This window comes from Nymphalis io, chromosome 24 (genome assembly GCF_905147045.1).
Source record: "Nymphalis io chromosome 24, ilAglIoxx1.1, whole genome shotgun sequence".
Classification (NCBI taxonomy): Eukaryota; Metazoa; Arthropoda; class Insecta; order Lepidoptera; family Nymphalidae; genus Nymphalis; species Nymphalis io.
The window spans coordinates 6,432,088-6,448,718 of NC_065911.1; the positions used below are offsets into that span (position 1 = coordinate 6,432,088).

General features: G+C 38.4%; 1 protein-coding gene across 24 annotated transcripts in view; it reads left to right on the plus strand.

Annotated features, from left to right (window-relative positions):
• The window catches only part of LOC126777812 (twitchin), a 125,326-nt gene that overhangs the window by 76,976 nt on the left and 31,719 nt on the right, over positions 1 to 16,631 (plus strand). For all 24 annotated transcript variants that reach the window (XM_050500951.1, XM_050500970.1, XM_050500971.1 and 21 more), the window contains 33 exons: positions 114 to 238; positions 680 to 836; positions 977 to 1,174; positions 1,421 to 1,680; positions 1,862 to 2,012; positions 2,153 to 2,434; positions 2,564 to 2,704; positions 3,146 to 3,304; positions 3,477 to 3,615; positions 3,740 to 3,903; positions 4,172 to 4,485; positions 5,046 to 5,313; positions 5,568 to 5,728; positions 6,444 to 6,585; positions 6,866 to 6,974; positions 7,527 to 7,731; positions 8,220 to 8,487; positions 8,812 to 8,972; positions 9,107 to 9,251; positions 9,806 to 9,958; positions 10,364 to 10,492; positions 10,848 to 11,038; positions 11,503 to 11,617; positions 11,984 to 12,179; positions 12,571 to 12,789; positions 12,983 to 13,184; positions 13,335 to 13,479; positions 13,764 to 13,895; positions 14,402 to 14,615; positions 14,854 to 15,007; positions 15,180 to 15,416; positions 15,706 to 15,920; positions 16,311 to 16,530. In XM_050500951.1, the coding sequence (XP_050356908.1) occupies positions 114 to 238; positions 680 to 836; positions 977 to 1,174; positions 1,421 to 1,680; positions 1,862 to 2,012; positions 2,153 to 2,434; positions 2,564 to 2,704; positions 3,146 to 3,304; positions 3,477 to 3,615; positions 3,740 to 3,903; positions 4,172 to 4,485; positions 5,046 to 5,313; positions 5,568 to 5,728; positions 6,444 to 6,585; positions 6,866 to 6,974; positions 7,527 to 7,731; positions 8,220 to 8,487; positions 8,812 to 8,972; positions 9,107 to 9,251; positions 9,806 to 9,958; positions 10,364 to 10,492; positions 10,848 to 11,038; positions 11,503 to 11,617; positions 11,984 to 12,179; positions 12,571 to 12,789; positions 12,983 to 13,184; positions 13,335 to 13,479; positions 13,764 to 13,895; positions 14,402 to 14,615; positions 14,854 to 15,007; positions 15,180 to 15,416; positions 15,706 to 15,920; positions 16,311 to 16,530 (6,071 nt within the window). The remainder of the gene's footprint in view (positions 1 to 113; positions 239 to 679; positions 837 to 976; positions 1,175 to 1,420; positions 1,681 to 1,861; positions 2,013 to 2,152; positions 2,435 to 2,563; positions 2,705 to 3,145; positions 3,305 to 3,476; positions 3,616 to 3,739; positions 3,904 to 4,171; positions 4,486 to 5,045; positions 5,314 to 5,567; positions 5,729 to 6,443; positions 6,586 to 6,865; positions 6,975 to 7,526; positions 7,732 to 8,219; positions 8,488 to 8,811; positions 8,973 to 9,106; positions 9,252 to 9,805; positions 9,959 to 10,363; positions 10,493 to 10,847; positions 11,039 to 11,502; positions 11,618 to 11,983; positions 12,180 to 12,570; positions 12,790 to 12,982; positions 13,185 to 13,334; positions 13,480 to 13,763; positions 13,896 to 14,401; positions 14,616 to 14,853; positions 15,008 to 15,179; positions 15,417 to 15,705; positions 15,921 to 16,310; positions 16,531 to 16,631) is intronic.

A 16,631-nucleotide genomic window follows, 5' to 3' on the forward strand; every position in this document is an offset into this window, starting at 1 on the left:
GTTGTTGTTATATATATATATATATATATATATATAAAGTCAGCCATTATTTCCAAAAACATAAATAACCATTTCCATTCGATTAACCATTCGAATTTCAATTTATTTAACAGTGAAACCTCATATCAACCGCGATAAGATGGTCGCTGTGCGTGTACGAGCCGGTACTACCATCAAGTTGGACGTGGACATCAAGGGTGAACCTCCACCGACCAAGACATGGACCTTCGCTAACAAGGTACTGTAAAGATTAAAAATTTAAAATAATATATAAGTTGAAAAACAATGTAAAAATATAAATTTGTTTCAGTTCTATTTATTATCTGTTCAATTTATTATTATCTGTGTATTCGTTTGAATACTAATAAAATATGTTCTGCATAATTAAATAATTTCTATGATATGTTTATTCATAAATGTGCTGCAAACATCTCGTATACGAATTTATCATACAACGTGAAAAATATATAAAATTATCATTACATAAAATTTATTTGGAAATTAACCTAAATTGACAGTAAGGTGCTCATTTCCAATATGCTATTAAAGGCTTTAATGCTAAGTCCGCGCGTTATTAGAATGGGACGGAACTTTGTCAAAGTATATTTAATGTCCCAAATTATTACACTATACGAATTATATTATGTAAAACTTTAAAACAATCTATTATATTACCTAGGTCGTCGAGAACGGCCCTGGAATCAAACTCGAGAACGAGGACTATAACACCAAGCTGCAGATCTTCGAATCCTCGTGGAAGAACTCCGGTATTTACACGCTTAAAGCTGAAAATGATTCTGGAGTGGATGAGGCTACGGTGGAGATCACTGTGCTTGGTGAGTATCACATTAGTTCTTTATCATTGCTGGAAAAGAAAAATCCGTTCTCATGTTTACACAAACATACTTTATATACCATTTATAAGATATATCCTATATACAACATTACTCAACTCTTCCTATCTACCTATTCACAGACAAGCCAGGCAAGCCCGAGGGTCCCCTGGAGGTGTCGGACGTGCACGCCGACCACGTGAAGCTGTCGTGGAACAAGCCCAAGCACACGGGCGGCCTGCCGCTCAGCGCGTACGTGGTGGAGAAGATGGACACCGTGACCGGCAAGTGGAGCCCGGCCGGCACCATCGACCCCGACGTCACCGAGGCCACCGTTACTGGTCAGTTCAGACTATTGAAACTTTATACTATTTACATGTACATAGATGTTTATTTTGTGTGGTAAGTTTACTCTAAAGCTCGCAATAAAATGAATAATAAATAATACGAAACACAATATTATCGAAATAAAAAACATCACTGTTAAATTTTAACAAATTAGTTTTATTTTATCTCGTGTAAATAATGAAATATGAAAGAGAATATTTCTTTAGTACATAGGTATTAAAATAAATATATTTTTTTAGGCCTTGAAGCCGGCCACACTTACCAGTTCAGAGTAAAGGCTTTGAACGAGGAAGGAGAATCGGAGCCGCTAGAGACAGACCACGGCATCCTCGCCAAGAACCCCTACGACGTACCAGCGCCGCCTGGCCTCCCGGACATCGTGGACTGGGACGAAAAGTCGGTCAAACTTAAATGGGAGCCTCCGATTAGAGATAACGGAGCGCCAATCACAGGATATGTCATCGAAGTCATGGACAGGGATAGAGGAGAATTTGTCAAGGTTCGTTTTAAAATTTTAGATCTAAGAATCAATCAATCGTAATAGTTTTTCCGTATATAAAGAAAGGCCCACGTGATGGTAGGTGGTCACCCCTTCCCAAAAAATAACAGTATAATAATAATAATTAGTTTGTTTCTGTTTCTGCATTTACATGTATATAAAGATATGAATATTATTTCAGGCCGCAGAAGTCCACGGCAATGTATGTCAAGGAACGGTACCGAAGCTTGAAGAAGGCAATCAATATCAGTTCCGTGTGCGAGCGTTGAACAAAGCGGGTCAGTCCGAACCTTCGGAGAACACCACCTGGCACACTGCTAAGCCCCGGTTCTGTGAGTATACCTGTTTAACTGTAGATCAATCAATCGATGCAATAAATAATAGTTGATGAATATTTATTCTTAAATAATCTATTCTTAAAGAAGTTTTTAAAAATTATGATTCTACAAGTATAATTTATTTTATTTTACAGTGAAACCAAGAATCGACCGAACAAATCTGAACCCTATCAACGTCAAGGCTGGTCTCCCAGTGTCGTTGGACATCAAGGTCTTCGGAGAACCACCGGCCACTGTCACCTGGCACTTCCAGGGCCAGGAGCTGTCGAACAGGGAGAATCTTGAGATCATCAACGTGGATTATAACACCAAATTCTTGATGACCAAGAGCAAGAGAGCGAATAGCGGCAAATATATCATCAAAGCCAAGAACGAAGTTGGTGAAGATGAGGCAGAAGTTGAAATTACTGTACTCGGTAAGTGTTTGCATCAGGTCGCCTTCATCGTTATCTGGATTGTACATTGTGCCAACCCAAAATGAATGGAATAAGAATGAATTCGCTTACTCCAGATTTTGAGTTTCTAAAGATATTCTCTTTCCCCAGGAAAGCCAACCAAGCCAAAGGGACCATTGGAAGTGGCTGATGTCACCAAGAACGGCTGTACATTGTCGTGGAAGAAACCAGAAGACGACGGTGGATCGCCCATCGAATATTACGAGATTGAAAAACTTGATCCGCTTACTGGTGAGTTTTCTTAATAAATATTCTTATAAAAGACATTTCATTCAAGGTTAATGCGCAAATATTCGTCGATCAGCCATTTAATCTTGCAGTCAATAATATCAAGTATAAATGGAAATTTTATTATCAATTACGAAACATTACATCGCCCTGAACTAAAATTAAAATATAATAAAAATATTTTAAAGATAGTACGGTGTATATAATGTCTTAGTTAACAATAACGGATTAAAATCTCGTGCTCGGCGAAGAATGAAAGGCTGAAAGGAAGGAACGATTACGAGATGTAATTCTGTCACAAGTTCATCCCGAAGTGGAGCAACGTGGAATAAGCGCCAAACCTTATCTTTAAATAAAAAAATAGACTCTTGTACATCATCGGAATATTAACGTCCTGTAATTGAAAGCAATAAGCTCAACAATCATTTATAATTTAATTTCCAGGACAATGGATACCGTGCGGAACAGCCAAGGACACGAAGGCTAACGTTACCGGCTTGCAAGAAGGCAAGCCTTACAAGTTCCGTGTGAAGGCCGTCAACAAGGAAGGCGAGTCTGAGGAATTGGAGTCTGAGAAACCAATTATCGCCAAAAATCCATTCGGTGAGTAATTACATTAGACGATTAGGCAGACGAAACCAGAATTAATATTATTCATATAGCCACTTGCTTAAGTTTCGTAAGAGTCGATTGGGAAGAATGATTAAAAAAAAAATAACTGACATGAAATTATTTTAATGAGTATTTACTGACTACTACTGCTTTAATTCTCCAGACGAGCCCGGCAAGCCCGGCCGTCCAGAACCACGTAACTGGGACAAGGACTTCGTGGAGTTGGAATGGAGCGCACCCAAAGATGACGGTGGCGCTCCCATCACTGGATACATCGTGCAGAAGAGAGAGAAAGGAGGAAGGTAATAGAGCCTTCATAATACGTTATTAATTTTGGTGTGGATTGATTTATTAAATATATAAATAACCAAATATTATCATGTCTCAAGAAATTTTCTAATATGGTTCCCTCACGCCGTCCCCCAGGACGTGGTCCGACTGCCTGCGCACGTCGGGCGAGCGGCCCGTGGCGCGCGTGTCGGACGTGGAGGAGGGCCACGAGTACCAGTTCCGCGTCATCGCGCTCAACAAGGCGGGGCAGTCCGAGCCCTCCGAGCCCAGCAAGTCCGTCATCGCTAAGCCCAGATTCCGTGAGTTTTGTTACTAGAAACTATATTTATTAACATTTTAATATTAAAAAATGCTCTTAAATGCTTAACCAAATTATAAATATGGTAGATATATGCTGAAATTAAATTGTTTTTTTTTTTTATATATTTATTTCTCCATATTTGATAGGTATGTTAAAATTGTCTATATTATTTTTACTACCGAATGAATTTATTCAAGTAAATAAAAATTTTCTCCACAACTGCTGCAAACAACCTGTAATCAAAAACTGTATTTTTCCTTTTTCAGTGGCACCTAAAATCGATCGCAAATTCCTTCAAAGCCGCAAAATTAAGGTTGGCCAAGTGCTCAAACTCGAGGCGGACGTCAAAGGTGAACCGGAACCTACCATCACCTGGACGTTCAAGGACCAAACTCTTAAGAGCACCGAGAGACTGAAGATCGAGAATGCTGACTACCACACATCTTTCGTGTTACAAAAGGTGACAAGGGAAGATGGTGGAAAGTACGTGGTGACGGCGAAGAACGAAACTGGCACTGATACTGTTGAGATTGATATCTCAGTGGTCAGCAAGCCCGCTAAGCCTAAAGGACCTTTGAAGGTTTGTCTCTTGTTTTATTATAAGCTAGCATTGTTTACTTTGCAACAGCCTGTGTTTTTATTCTTTTTGTTAAACAATTCCGTAAATCTGTAATGACTCGCCGATATGACTTTTGTGTATGAATGTAATATATATTAGTGTTACTATGGGTATAAGGGATATATCATCTTAGTTCCCAGGTTGGTGGCGCAATGGTATGGTAACGAATGGTTAATATTTCTTACAGCGCCAATTTTGTTTTGCCTGTATATATTATATACCAATTAGAGCGTTAAGCTTGAGCAGTAAATAACTTTATATATATATACATATATATATATATATATATATATATATATATATTTTCAACCAACAATACATATACATATATATATATTCTGCCAACTTTTATGGTTAATGTAACAAATATACAATCATTTTATATGTAAGGGGCGATTAAATATTAGCGTCAAATATTGAGTGTAACTTTAATTTGGGATCACAATATAACTATCGGTTTTGGATTGAAGGTATCATAAATTTTACAAAATAACTAAATGTAAAAATATTTTCCCACATAGGTATCAGACGTTAAAGCTGACGGTTGCAAACTGAAATGGGAGCCACCAGAAGACGACGGTGGTGAGCCAGTGGAGAGCTACGTCGTTGAACGTATGGACACTGACTCTGGTCGCTGGGTACCGGTGTGCACCACTAAGACTCCGGAGGCCGATGTCACCGGCCTCAATGAGGGCAAGGACTACATGTTCAGAGTAAAGGCTGTCAACCCTGAGGGTGAGAGCGAGCCGCTTGTCACGGAAACCGCCACCACAGCTAAGAATCCATATGGTGAGTTTTTTTGAGAAATTTTCTTAATAATATAATACAAACTCTAATTTTACGCACAGAGTCTTTGATAACTTTAGTTTACCAATCACAAATACGTTAATTCAGAAATAATTACAATATCCTTCATTTTGTAACTAAAAAATGAAATTATTATTTATATATAGTACTTGTCGTACCGTTACAAAAATAGTTTATATAGAACGAGACAATAATTATCATTAATGACTCCAACACATGACGTTTTTCACCGACAGGCGAACCAGACCCACCGGGCAAGCCCGAGTTCAAGGACTGGAGCGCGGACCACGTCGACCTCAAGTGGGAGAAGCCGCCCAGCGACGGCGGAGCGCCCATCACCGCCTACATCGTGGAGAGGAAGGACAGGGACACTGGCAAATGGGTCAAGGCCGCTGAGGTGAGATGTGATTTCTTCTGTATTCTATTTACTGTATATATGTATATGTAAGACCATTAAGTTGGCTGAAATAGTCCAATAGTTAGAACACGTCAATCTTAACCCAAGATTTCAGATTCAAATCCGAGGAAAATGTTTGAATTTGTATTTGTACTTGTTTAAATATCATCTTGTGCTCGGCTGTGAAGGAAAATATCGTAAAATATAGAGCATCTGTCGGGGTACCAAGCTCCAAATATTCTTCTGCACCTTCAGAGAGAAGATCTTCGTCCAGCCTTAGACATTTCTTTATTAATTTCTCTAATAAATACTTCGGAAATTATTGTCTACAATTGGAATGTACATAAAATTATCTTAAATATATGCGGATATTGTATATAGCCGAGATGGCCTAGTGGTAAGAACGCGTGAATCTTAACCGATGATCGTGGGTTCAAACCCGGGCAAGCACCACTGAATTTTCATGTGCTTAATTTGTGTTTATAATTCATCTCGTGCTTAACGGTGAAGGAAAACATCGTGAGGAAACCTGCATGTGTCTAATTTCATTGAAATTCTGCCACATGTGTATTCTACCAACCCGCATTGGAGCAGCGTGGTGGAATAAGCTCCAAACCTTCTCCTCAAAAGGGAGAGGAGGCCTTAGCCCAGCAGTGGGACATTAACAGGCTGTTACTGTACTGTACTATTGTATAAATTCTTAATTTCCCTCCAGGTTCCTGGCACTAAGACGGAAGCTCGTATCCCCGATCTAATCGAGGGTAAAACGTACCAGTTCCGCGTGAAGGCCGTGAACAAGGCCGGTCCGGGTAAACCTTCCGCGGCCTCTGAGAGCCTCCTCGCTAAAGACAGATTTGGTAAGCTTAGTTTTTTTAGCTAAAATAACCATCCGCGCAATTAAAATGAACTTGAATTAATTAGATAAATAAGATTCTAAGTGATTTTGAATATGTAACGATATCTTTAATAAATTAAATTTTATTGGATATTCTTTTTTTATAGAAATTGAATTAATATTTTTTTATTTATCAATTATTTAGATTTATTTATAAATATCGTTGTAGAAGATTTTGATATATTTCTCAAGGAACCTATGTATATTTGGTAATGTATTCAAAAATAATTATCATATAACAGCGCCACCGAAGATCGACCGCACGAATATGCGTGACCTTACGCTGAAGGCCGGACAGATCATCAGGCTGGACGTCAAGGTCACCGGTGAACCTCCACCGACCAAGACCTGGTTAGTTATTCACCTGATTTAAAAGTATAAGAAAAATTATCGTCCCCCTCCTGACAAGCTTTCCACTTAACAACTTAAAAGGCATTCACATTTACTAATAGATACGCTCTAAATGGTCGTTAGTAGTATAAATTACTTTGCTACAAAATAATAATTTATATAATTATACCGAGATGGCCTAGTGGTTAGAACGCGTGAATCTTAACCGATGATCGTGGGTTCAAAGCCCGGGCAAGCACCACAGAATGTCCATGTGCTCAATTTGTGTTTATAATTCATCTCGTGCTTGACGGTGAAGGAAAACATCGTGAGGAAATTTGCATGTTTCTTATTTCACTGAAATTCTGCCACATGCGTATTCCACCAACCCGCATTGGAGCAGCGTAGTGGAATAAGCTCCAAACCTTCTCCTCAGAAAGGAGAGGAGGCCTTAGCCCAGCAGTGGGACATTCACAGGCTGTTACTACTATAAACATTATTATTATATTATTTACTTTTTATTTCTGCTATATAAAAAGACAAGATACTAAATGTTAATCTGAAAACTCACAGGTTCCACAACAAGGAGCGTTTGTCCACTCGTGATGACCTCACCGTAGATGTCGAGGACTACAGGACGAAGCTCTCGGTGCTGATCGCCACGCGCAAGCACAGCGGCACGTACGTGCTGAAGGCAGAGAACAGCAGCGGCAAGGACGAGGCCAGCATACAGGTGTTCGTGCTGGATGTACCCGCCAAGCCGGAGGGACCGCTCAAGGTAATGTGGACCTTATCAATTATATATATATATATATAGTTGAATTTACTTTGTTGCAAATTATTGAAATCAGCGCAGTAGCGAGTTTGACACTATCCACGACATATTTTAATAATTCTTTAATCTTAAAATACATATAATGTAATATTAAGTGTTACATTTAAATAAATGTGAATCTTACCTTTTTTACATATCAAAGAAGATTTTGTTGATATAGTAACTTTTTCCCATGACGGTTGATTTATAAATTAGTAATGAAATATTGTTATTTTTTTTTTGGCAATCATTAAAAAAGTATATATATACAAAATGAAAAAATTTTGATTCTTTTTTTATTAGCATATAAATATGTTGTTTTGTGTATTCATTTAATTCAACTAACTTGTAAGATATCAAATAAGGACATTATTATAATGTTTATTAACAAAATACTAAAAAAAAAATATTTTTATGAAGCTTTGTAACATATCAAAATAACTAATTTCCAGATCTCTGACGTCCACAAAGAGGGCTGCACGTTGAAGTGGAACGCTCCACTAGATGACGGCGGCGCTCCCATCGACCATTACTTGGTAGAAAAACTAGACGCTGAAACCGGCAGATGGCTGCCAGCCATGAAGACCAAGGACCCCAAGGCCGAGATAGAGAACTTGGTGCCTGGACACGAGTACAAGTTCAGGGTGTCCGCTGTCAACAATGAGGGCGTGTCTGAGCCGCTGGAGGGCGAACAGTCCATTATCGCTAAGAATCCATTCGGTACTTGTATAATTTTTTAATAAGAAAACACGCGCTTTTTTGAACTTTGTGAGTAGGTCAATCCCAATATGACAATCAAATTACAACATTTTTGGTTAGTGTATGCACAGAAAATAGGCTGGAACAGACAGGTCGTTTTTGCATTTGATACCGATCCCTATAATATATTTTCTGGAATACAAAAATAAATAATTTAGGTAATTGAAAAAATTGTGCTCAAGCTTAGGTATGATGCTAATTTCATGATTAATGATTACAACGCAGTTTTTGTATGATAATTAAATAAAAATAAACTAATAAAAATTTGTCATCAATAATCAACAGATGAACCCGGTAAACCCGGAACACCAGAGGTATTGGACTGGGACAAGGACCATGTGGACCTCAAGTGGAGCAAACCCATCAAAGATGGCGGCGCTCCCATCACAGGGTACATTATTGAGAAGAGGGAGGTCGGATCGCCTAAGTGGGTGAAGGCTTGCGAGGTATGTAAAAATGGTATTTCACTATAATAGTTTATTTGATTTACATGAAATTGCTTAATTTTTAATCTGTACGAATATGTCCTTGAATGTTATAAAATGTCTAAACTAATCATTATCCATTCATACAACCAAAGGTCGGTCCAAATGACAACGAAAAGGCTACAGTTCCCAACCTGGATGAGGGTACGGAGTACGAGTTCCGCGTGAAGGCGGTCAACGAGGCCGGACCCGGAGAGCCTAGTGATGCTAGCAAGTCGGTCACATGCAAACCAAGGAGACGTAAGTGACAACCAATAGTTAAGTTTTTAATACATTTTGGCTTTATATGGCCAGACTATATAATTGTCTGGTGGTATGGTAAATAACTCCGATGTTTATGGCTTCGGTTCGCATAGATATTTGACATTGACATATTTAATTTTATATAACGTAAACGACACGCAGTTTTCTAATTTTGGATGGGCGCTGTAGTGGCACCTGGATTGGTTTAATATTCAAAGGTATTCAATTTAGTATTCAAGACGATAATGAAGGTACAAAGTAGATGCGAATATGTATAGTTGTTTGATTATGTATGATTTATCTCTGCGTAATTTACTTTAGATATTCTTAAGAAAAAAAAAATCCGTTTTACTCACACGTATTTAACGAGCATATTTTAGCCAACTATTATCCCTTATCTAATGCAGTTATTTGTAAGAGATTGCTTATTTCAGTTTAAAGATCTTTAATTACATTATAGTAAAAAAAAATAGCAATGGTAGTAAATTTTGTCTTTTTTTGTCTCTCGATTTTATGGAAACGAAAGTATATTAGTATTGTACCGTCCGCAGTGGCTCCCAAGATCGACCGGCGCAACCTGCGCGCGATCCACGTGCGCGAGGGCGAGCCCATCGCGCTGGACGTCAAGGTGTCGGGCGAGCCGGCGCCGGACGTCACGTGGACGCTCGGCGGGAAGACCGTCAGCAGCGGAAACGGACTCAAACGTAAGTATACGTTACTTGACCGTACAGGCCGACCCGGTTGCTGGGGGAGTTGAGGGATATAGAGATAACCACCTTTGTCCTTAATTATTATAATAATAATAGTTTATTTGCATAAAACATGACATGTGTCTAGTCACATAAATGACATACTAATGTTATATTGGGAGTTGGGGCGATTGTATATTTATTCGATAACTTAATTTAACAGGGCAATCAATATGATCTTTTTAATGATTTGCTTGATATTGAATGTTTAAACATTTAATATATAACTCTGTACAATTAGTAAATGAAACCCTATAACGATATTTTGAAATGTAAAAGCGTTAGCATAATATGAATAAGAAAAAAATATATTCACTATCTATTTATTAAGCTACAGCTAACAATTATCATTAATTTTAGTGGTGAACGTGCCTTACCTGAGCAAGTACCAGCACTCGAGCCCCCGTCGCAAGGATTCGGGCACGTACAAGATACAAGCTATCAACAAGTACGGACAGGACACGGCGGAACTCGAGATCACCGTCACTTGTACGTTACCAATAATAATTATCATATATATTTCTTTTCACAAACGGTCTCACAAAGAAATTATGACATACTAGTGATCGCTCGCGGCTTCCCTCACATTTAAGGGGCAAGCTTATATGTCCTTCCTTGAACTTCAAGCTCGCTTCACAATGATTTGATGATCAAAATGGGATCAATGATTTAGTTTAACAGACAGACTACAGAGTTACTTTCGCATTTATAATATAAGTATTATAGTAACGGAGTGGGTAACACATTGAATTATACAAACTCTATAAAATTATATATATTGTATAAAGCTACCCTAACATTAAATACATTTGAATAAAATCATCAAACTTCAATTAATTTCCAGCGAAACCCGACAAACCGGAAGGACCGTTGGAAGTGTCTGATATACACAAAGATGGCTGCACGCTGAAATGGAAGCGGCCCAAAGATGATGGCGGAGAGCCCATCGAGGGTTACGTGGTTGAGAAGTACGACCCAGAGACCGGGGCCTGGATGCCCGTCGGGAAGACCATTGGCAACGTACCTGAAATGGAGGTCAGGATAAACTATTGTTATATTATATATATATTTCTAAAACTCAAATTGAAAATATAACTATACTTATTTAACAAGGCAAATATCATCGCCACATGGTTCTCAAACTTAGCATTTCATTACGTACAGTAAATCTTATGTTATTACTTTGCTTGTGTTTTTCGTTCAAATTGTTAAACACGACGAAATATAAAAGTATTTAGCAAATCTGTTTTAAGCTTTATTAAATTTCTGATTTGAGAGTTTAAAAAATTGGGAAAGTTATTAATTATAGACTTTTTGTTATTGCCTTTTCACTGGTAACGTACCAGTTGTTGCGTGCAGTCTAAATTCGATTTAATTTTTTGGACATATTTAACTATTGTTGGTTACTATACAACTATGGAACAAAGCTTTTGGAATGTATTCGTTTTATTTCCAATTTATTATGACAAATACTAAATAATGTGTCAAAATGTTAACAGGTTGACGGTCTGATCCCCGGTCACGAGTACAAGTTCCGCGTGAAGGCGGTCAACAAGGAGGGAGAGTCGGAGCCACTTGAGACCTTCGGCTCTATCGTTGCTAAGGATCCTTTCAGTAAGTACATATATAACAAACGCCATTTTATAATCGAATAGATTTGAAAATAAGTCTTTAAATGTCGCACTTCTGGAAAAAGGCTCAACTCAGCTCATTCCACCACGATCATCCATTGCGGGTTGGTGAATAATAATTGTGGGAGAATTTCATCCGACACATGCTAGCTTTCAATTACAGACGAGCGTGAGATAAATTGTAAACAAAAGTTAAGCACATTAAATTACAATGGCGCTTGCTGGAATTTAAAGCAGCAACCTTCGTCTAAAATCTATGTATTTTCATTAATTCCATTCTAAATATGAAAAAAACCTTATAAAATCTAGTTGGGTTTATAAGTAAAATGTATCGTCCCCCCCCCCCCAGCCGTCCCGGACGCGCCGTCCACGCCGGTGCCGGACGACTGGTCGGCCACGCACTGCGACCTCAAGTGGGAGGCGCCCGCCAGCGACGGCGGCTCGCCCGTCATCGGGTACATCGTGGAGCGCAAGGACAAGTACAGCCCGCTGTGGGAGAAGGCGGTCGAGACCCACTCGCCCACCCCCACGGCCACCGTCAATGGGTACTTATTCAAATTTTATTTACATACTTATGTCGTTGAATTGTTGAAAAATAATACCTACTAAGTACCTTTTCGGTTTTTCGGTAAGCGGTCGTAACTTTCATTATATTGAGCTTATTTAATTTAATCGTCTAAAATGGCAATTCCTATGTGCTTGTACCTACCTCCCTGAAATAGGGAATATTTTTATTATTTAAGAGATTAAATATTATGAATTACATTAATGTATGATAACACACGTTATATTTCAAACTGGTAAATTAAAACATATAAAATTAAATTATTTATGAACACTTAGTTCACTCCTAACCAAAACTTAAACTTCTCTATATTATATGTATTTTTCAGGGTATTTAGACCTTTTTGTACATGACTTTCTTTGTTATCATAGCTTAATCGAAGGAAACGAATACCAGTTCCGCGTAATCGCCGTCAACAAGGCAGGCCAGAGCAAACCCTCGGATGCCAGCAAGACCTTCACTGCGAAACCAAGGTTCCTTGCACCAAAGATCGACAGGAGACACCTTCGGGATGTTACCTTGTCTGCTGGTTCGACATTGAAGCTGGAGGCTGCCATTTCTGGAGAGCCGGCGCCAGCTGTAGAATGGAGGTTTGTATAATTTTAAATAGAACAAATAACTACTTTGGTTTGGTAAAATAGTAAGACAATGGATTGTTTATTTCAGTATTTTCGTTATTGTAAAATCTAATGCAGAACATAGTTGCTATTTAGTTAATATTTTTTGTTAAAATCGTAATTAAATTACATAAATAATCTTAAACAACATCTTTTCGACCACCAGATACCAGAACATGCCGCTCCGATCATCCAAGGCGGTAACAATCGACAGTCCGGAATATTTCACCAAACTGGTTGTGAGACCGGTGCGGCGAGACGACACGGGAGAGTACACCGTCACCGCTGTCAACTCGAGTGGCAAGGACACCGTCACCATCAATGTGTTGGTCACCGACAAACCCAACATGCCTGAAGGACCATTACAGGTAAATTATTGTTATAAGTTATTTTTTTTATTTAACATTTCTAAGAGAATCACTATCATTAATATTTTTATTTTCAATACTTTAATAATATTTATTTATAAATGGATAAACTATATACAACATATAAACTGCCTACAACTTTCGCACCAGATTTCGGACGTACACAAGGACGGCTGCACGCTGAAGTGGAAGCGGCCCAAGGACGATGGCGGAGCGCCCATCGAGTACTACCAGGTGGACAAACTGGACACAGAGACTGGCTGCTGGGTGCCCTGCGCGAGATCTGAAGAACCTCGTTAGTATATTTACTTCTCTATATATTATAACTATAATAATTATTACAGGGATCTGATTTACACGTATTAATAAATGAGCTGATGTTCATTAAGAACTGATATAATTAAGATAACAAGGGCAGAAAAAATATATGGAATAAAACAATATTATTATAGTATTGCTGTGAGAAAAAGTGTCGCATCGAACAACTGATCGATGCTCCACTCCTTAATTTGGACTTCGGAATATATAAATAGTTGCTATATCGAAATATTATATGGTTACATCGTAATTATTTTTCAGGCTGTGAAGTAACAGGATTGACGCCCGGAAAGGAATACAAGTTCCGCGTATCCGCTGTCAATTCAGAGGGAGAATCTGAGCCTCTGGTATCGGAGGAGAAGATCGTCGCTAAGAACCCCTATGACGAGCCTGGTATGTATTAGTACTTACCACTCTTCAAGGGCCTTATTACCTTAGATCCCGTTCTTAGCGGTGCATTGATGATGTAAGGATTGTTTATGATTATTGTAGAAGTGCCGGTGCCAATGGGTCCGGAAGACTCATTTGTTTGTTTTAAATAAAATTGAATTACACAAGAACGGGTTTAATACTAAAGACACTTCAATATTGTTTTTTATTTGACGTAATTTAAAATATATATAAAACACTGATTTATTTAACAAATTTAGAATTATGCAATCCTTGTCAGTACTCTTTGCGCTCAAAAAGTAGTATTTTGGAAATGGTAACTGTTGTTTAAAGATTTATTTTAATCTTAGAATTTTATTAAATGATCCATTTCGACAAAAAAAAGCTCCATATGTAATTTATGCGATATAAATATTCTATTATGAACGTATTTTCAAATAAACCGCATTCAATTTGCGTAAAATATATTTTATACCATTAGTAAAATGTTGTACTTTTTTGTATTCCAGGTGCACCAGGAACACCATCAGTCACGGATTGGGACAAAGATCACGTGGACCTCAAGTGGGCCCCGCCTCAAGAGGATGGCGGTGCTCCCATCGAGGGCTATATCGTGGAGAAGAAGGACAAATTCGGCAACTGGGAGAAGGCTCTCGAAGTTCCGGCTGATAAGACCACATGCACAGTTCCTGACTTGATTGAAGGGCAGACTTACGAGTTCCGGTAGGACTTTGTTTTATTTCTACTACTAATTATGAAAGAATGAAAAAATCTAATCAAATTATAAATACGGCACATAACAACGATATAACTTGTCATATGATGGAAATACTATGGAGATAAAGTTGCATCTTATAACGACAATGTCGCTTGGTAAATATGCTAAGTATAATCAGGTGCCTCGTTTGAGCTTTAATTTTTTGTTAATACATAAATATATATCATGCAAATATATTTCCAGCGTCCGCGCAGTGAACAAGGCAGGTCCGGGCGTGCCAAGCGACAGCACTCATCCGATAGTCGCGAAGCCCAGGAACTTGGCGCCGAAGATTGACAGGACGAACCTGATCGATATCAAGATCAAGGTCGGACAGAAGTTCGGCTTTGATGTCAAGGTGTGTACCAGTTTATATAAGACAGCCACTATTCACATTAGTATATATCAATAGTTCATTCTAAGAAACTCCAATAGGATGTTCCATGTAATCGACACTAGACATTCTTATGAACTTTTTTTTAACAATTTTTATATCAAATGTCTTATTGATAATATTTATTCCCCAACAGGTTACCGGTGAACCTATGCCAGAAACGAAATGGTACCTCGGTAAGAGGGAGGTGAAGTCTGGTGGTGAGATGAAAGTCCAGCACTCAGATTACAACACCAAGTTGCAGTGCAAGGCGGCCACGCGTTCCGACAGCGGCCGATACACCATCACCGCTGAGAACTGCAACGGCAAGGACGTGGCTGAGGTCGAGGTCATCGTGCTGAGCGTGCCCAGCCCTCCGGGTGGACCTCTCAAGGTGACTGACTACAGTTTTATTGGTTCACACCTTTGAAAGACCAGATTAAAGGTTAAGTCGCTTACATGATTCGACAGAACTCTTCCAGTAATCTTTTTAAAATTAATTTCGCTTTCTTATGCCTTGTTCTATTTACGCTAAAGTTAAGACAGTAGTTAATAATTTGTAATAGTTTTTGAAAAATCTGGTATTTTTTTATTAAAACGGTAAATAAGTTTAATAGTTTATTATGACCTTAAGAACAAATTATTACTTCATTTTTTAACATTTACTTATTTAACATATTCAGGTATCCGATGTTCACGCAAACGGCGCCAAATTATCCTGGAACCCGCCAGCGGACGACGGTGGTCAACCCATCGAGAAATACGTCGTGGAGCGTATGGACGAGGCCACGGGTAGATGGGTGAATGCCGGAGAGACCGACGGACCAGTGACCAACCTTGCCGTGGATGGGCTACAGCCTGGACACAAGTACAAGTTCAGGGTACGGGCTGTTAACAGGTCAGTTTTATTTAATATGTATTTTTTTTAATATTCTCTGAATTATTACTATATAACAATAGTTTGTCACGAAATTTATTCCTCCTAAAATGACGACGTACTTATCCAAGTTCTAGGTTACACTAATGTTAAATTTCATTACAAATGGTTCAGTGGTTTAGTCGTGATGATAAACATACATACAAATACATTCGCATTTATAATAGTATTTAGATTAGATATTAAAAAAAGTATTATTGTAAATTTTAACCATGAAACAATCAAGTTCTAATATATACTAAAGTTCTATGTAGTAAGTTAAGCTTTTAGTTACTAAAGCTATAAGTACTCAATATACTTTGTTACAGGATAATACTTATTATTGTATTTAACTTAACCCGTTTTTACCAGGCAAGGAAAATCTGAACCTCTCACTACACCTCACGCCACGGAGGCCAAGAATCCGTTCGACGTTGCCGGCAAACCTGGCACGCCTAAGATCAAGGACTTTGACCGAGATTTCGTGGAGTTGGAATGGACCAGACCAGACACAGATGGTGGAGCTCCTATCACCGGATACGTTATTGAAAAGAAGGACAGATTCGCGCCTGATTGGGAGGAATGTGCTCAGGTAAGAAAATAACATGTAGAAAATACTTAAGATTAGTAATTGCTATCGGTTAAATAACTACAGATAAACGAAATTTGCTTTTATTGACGAATATTTATTGT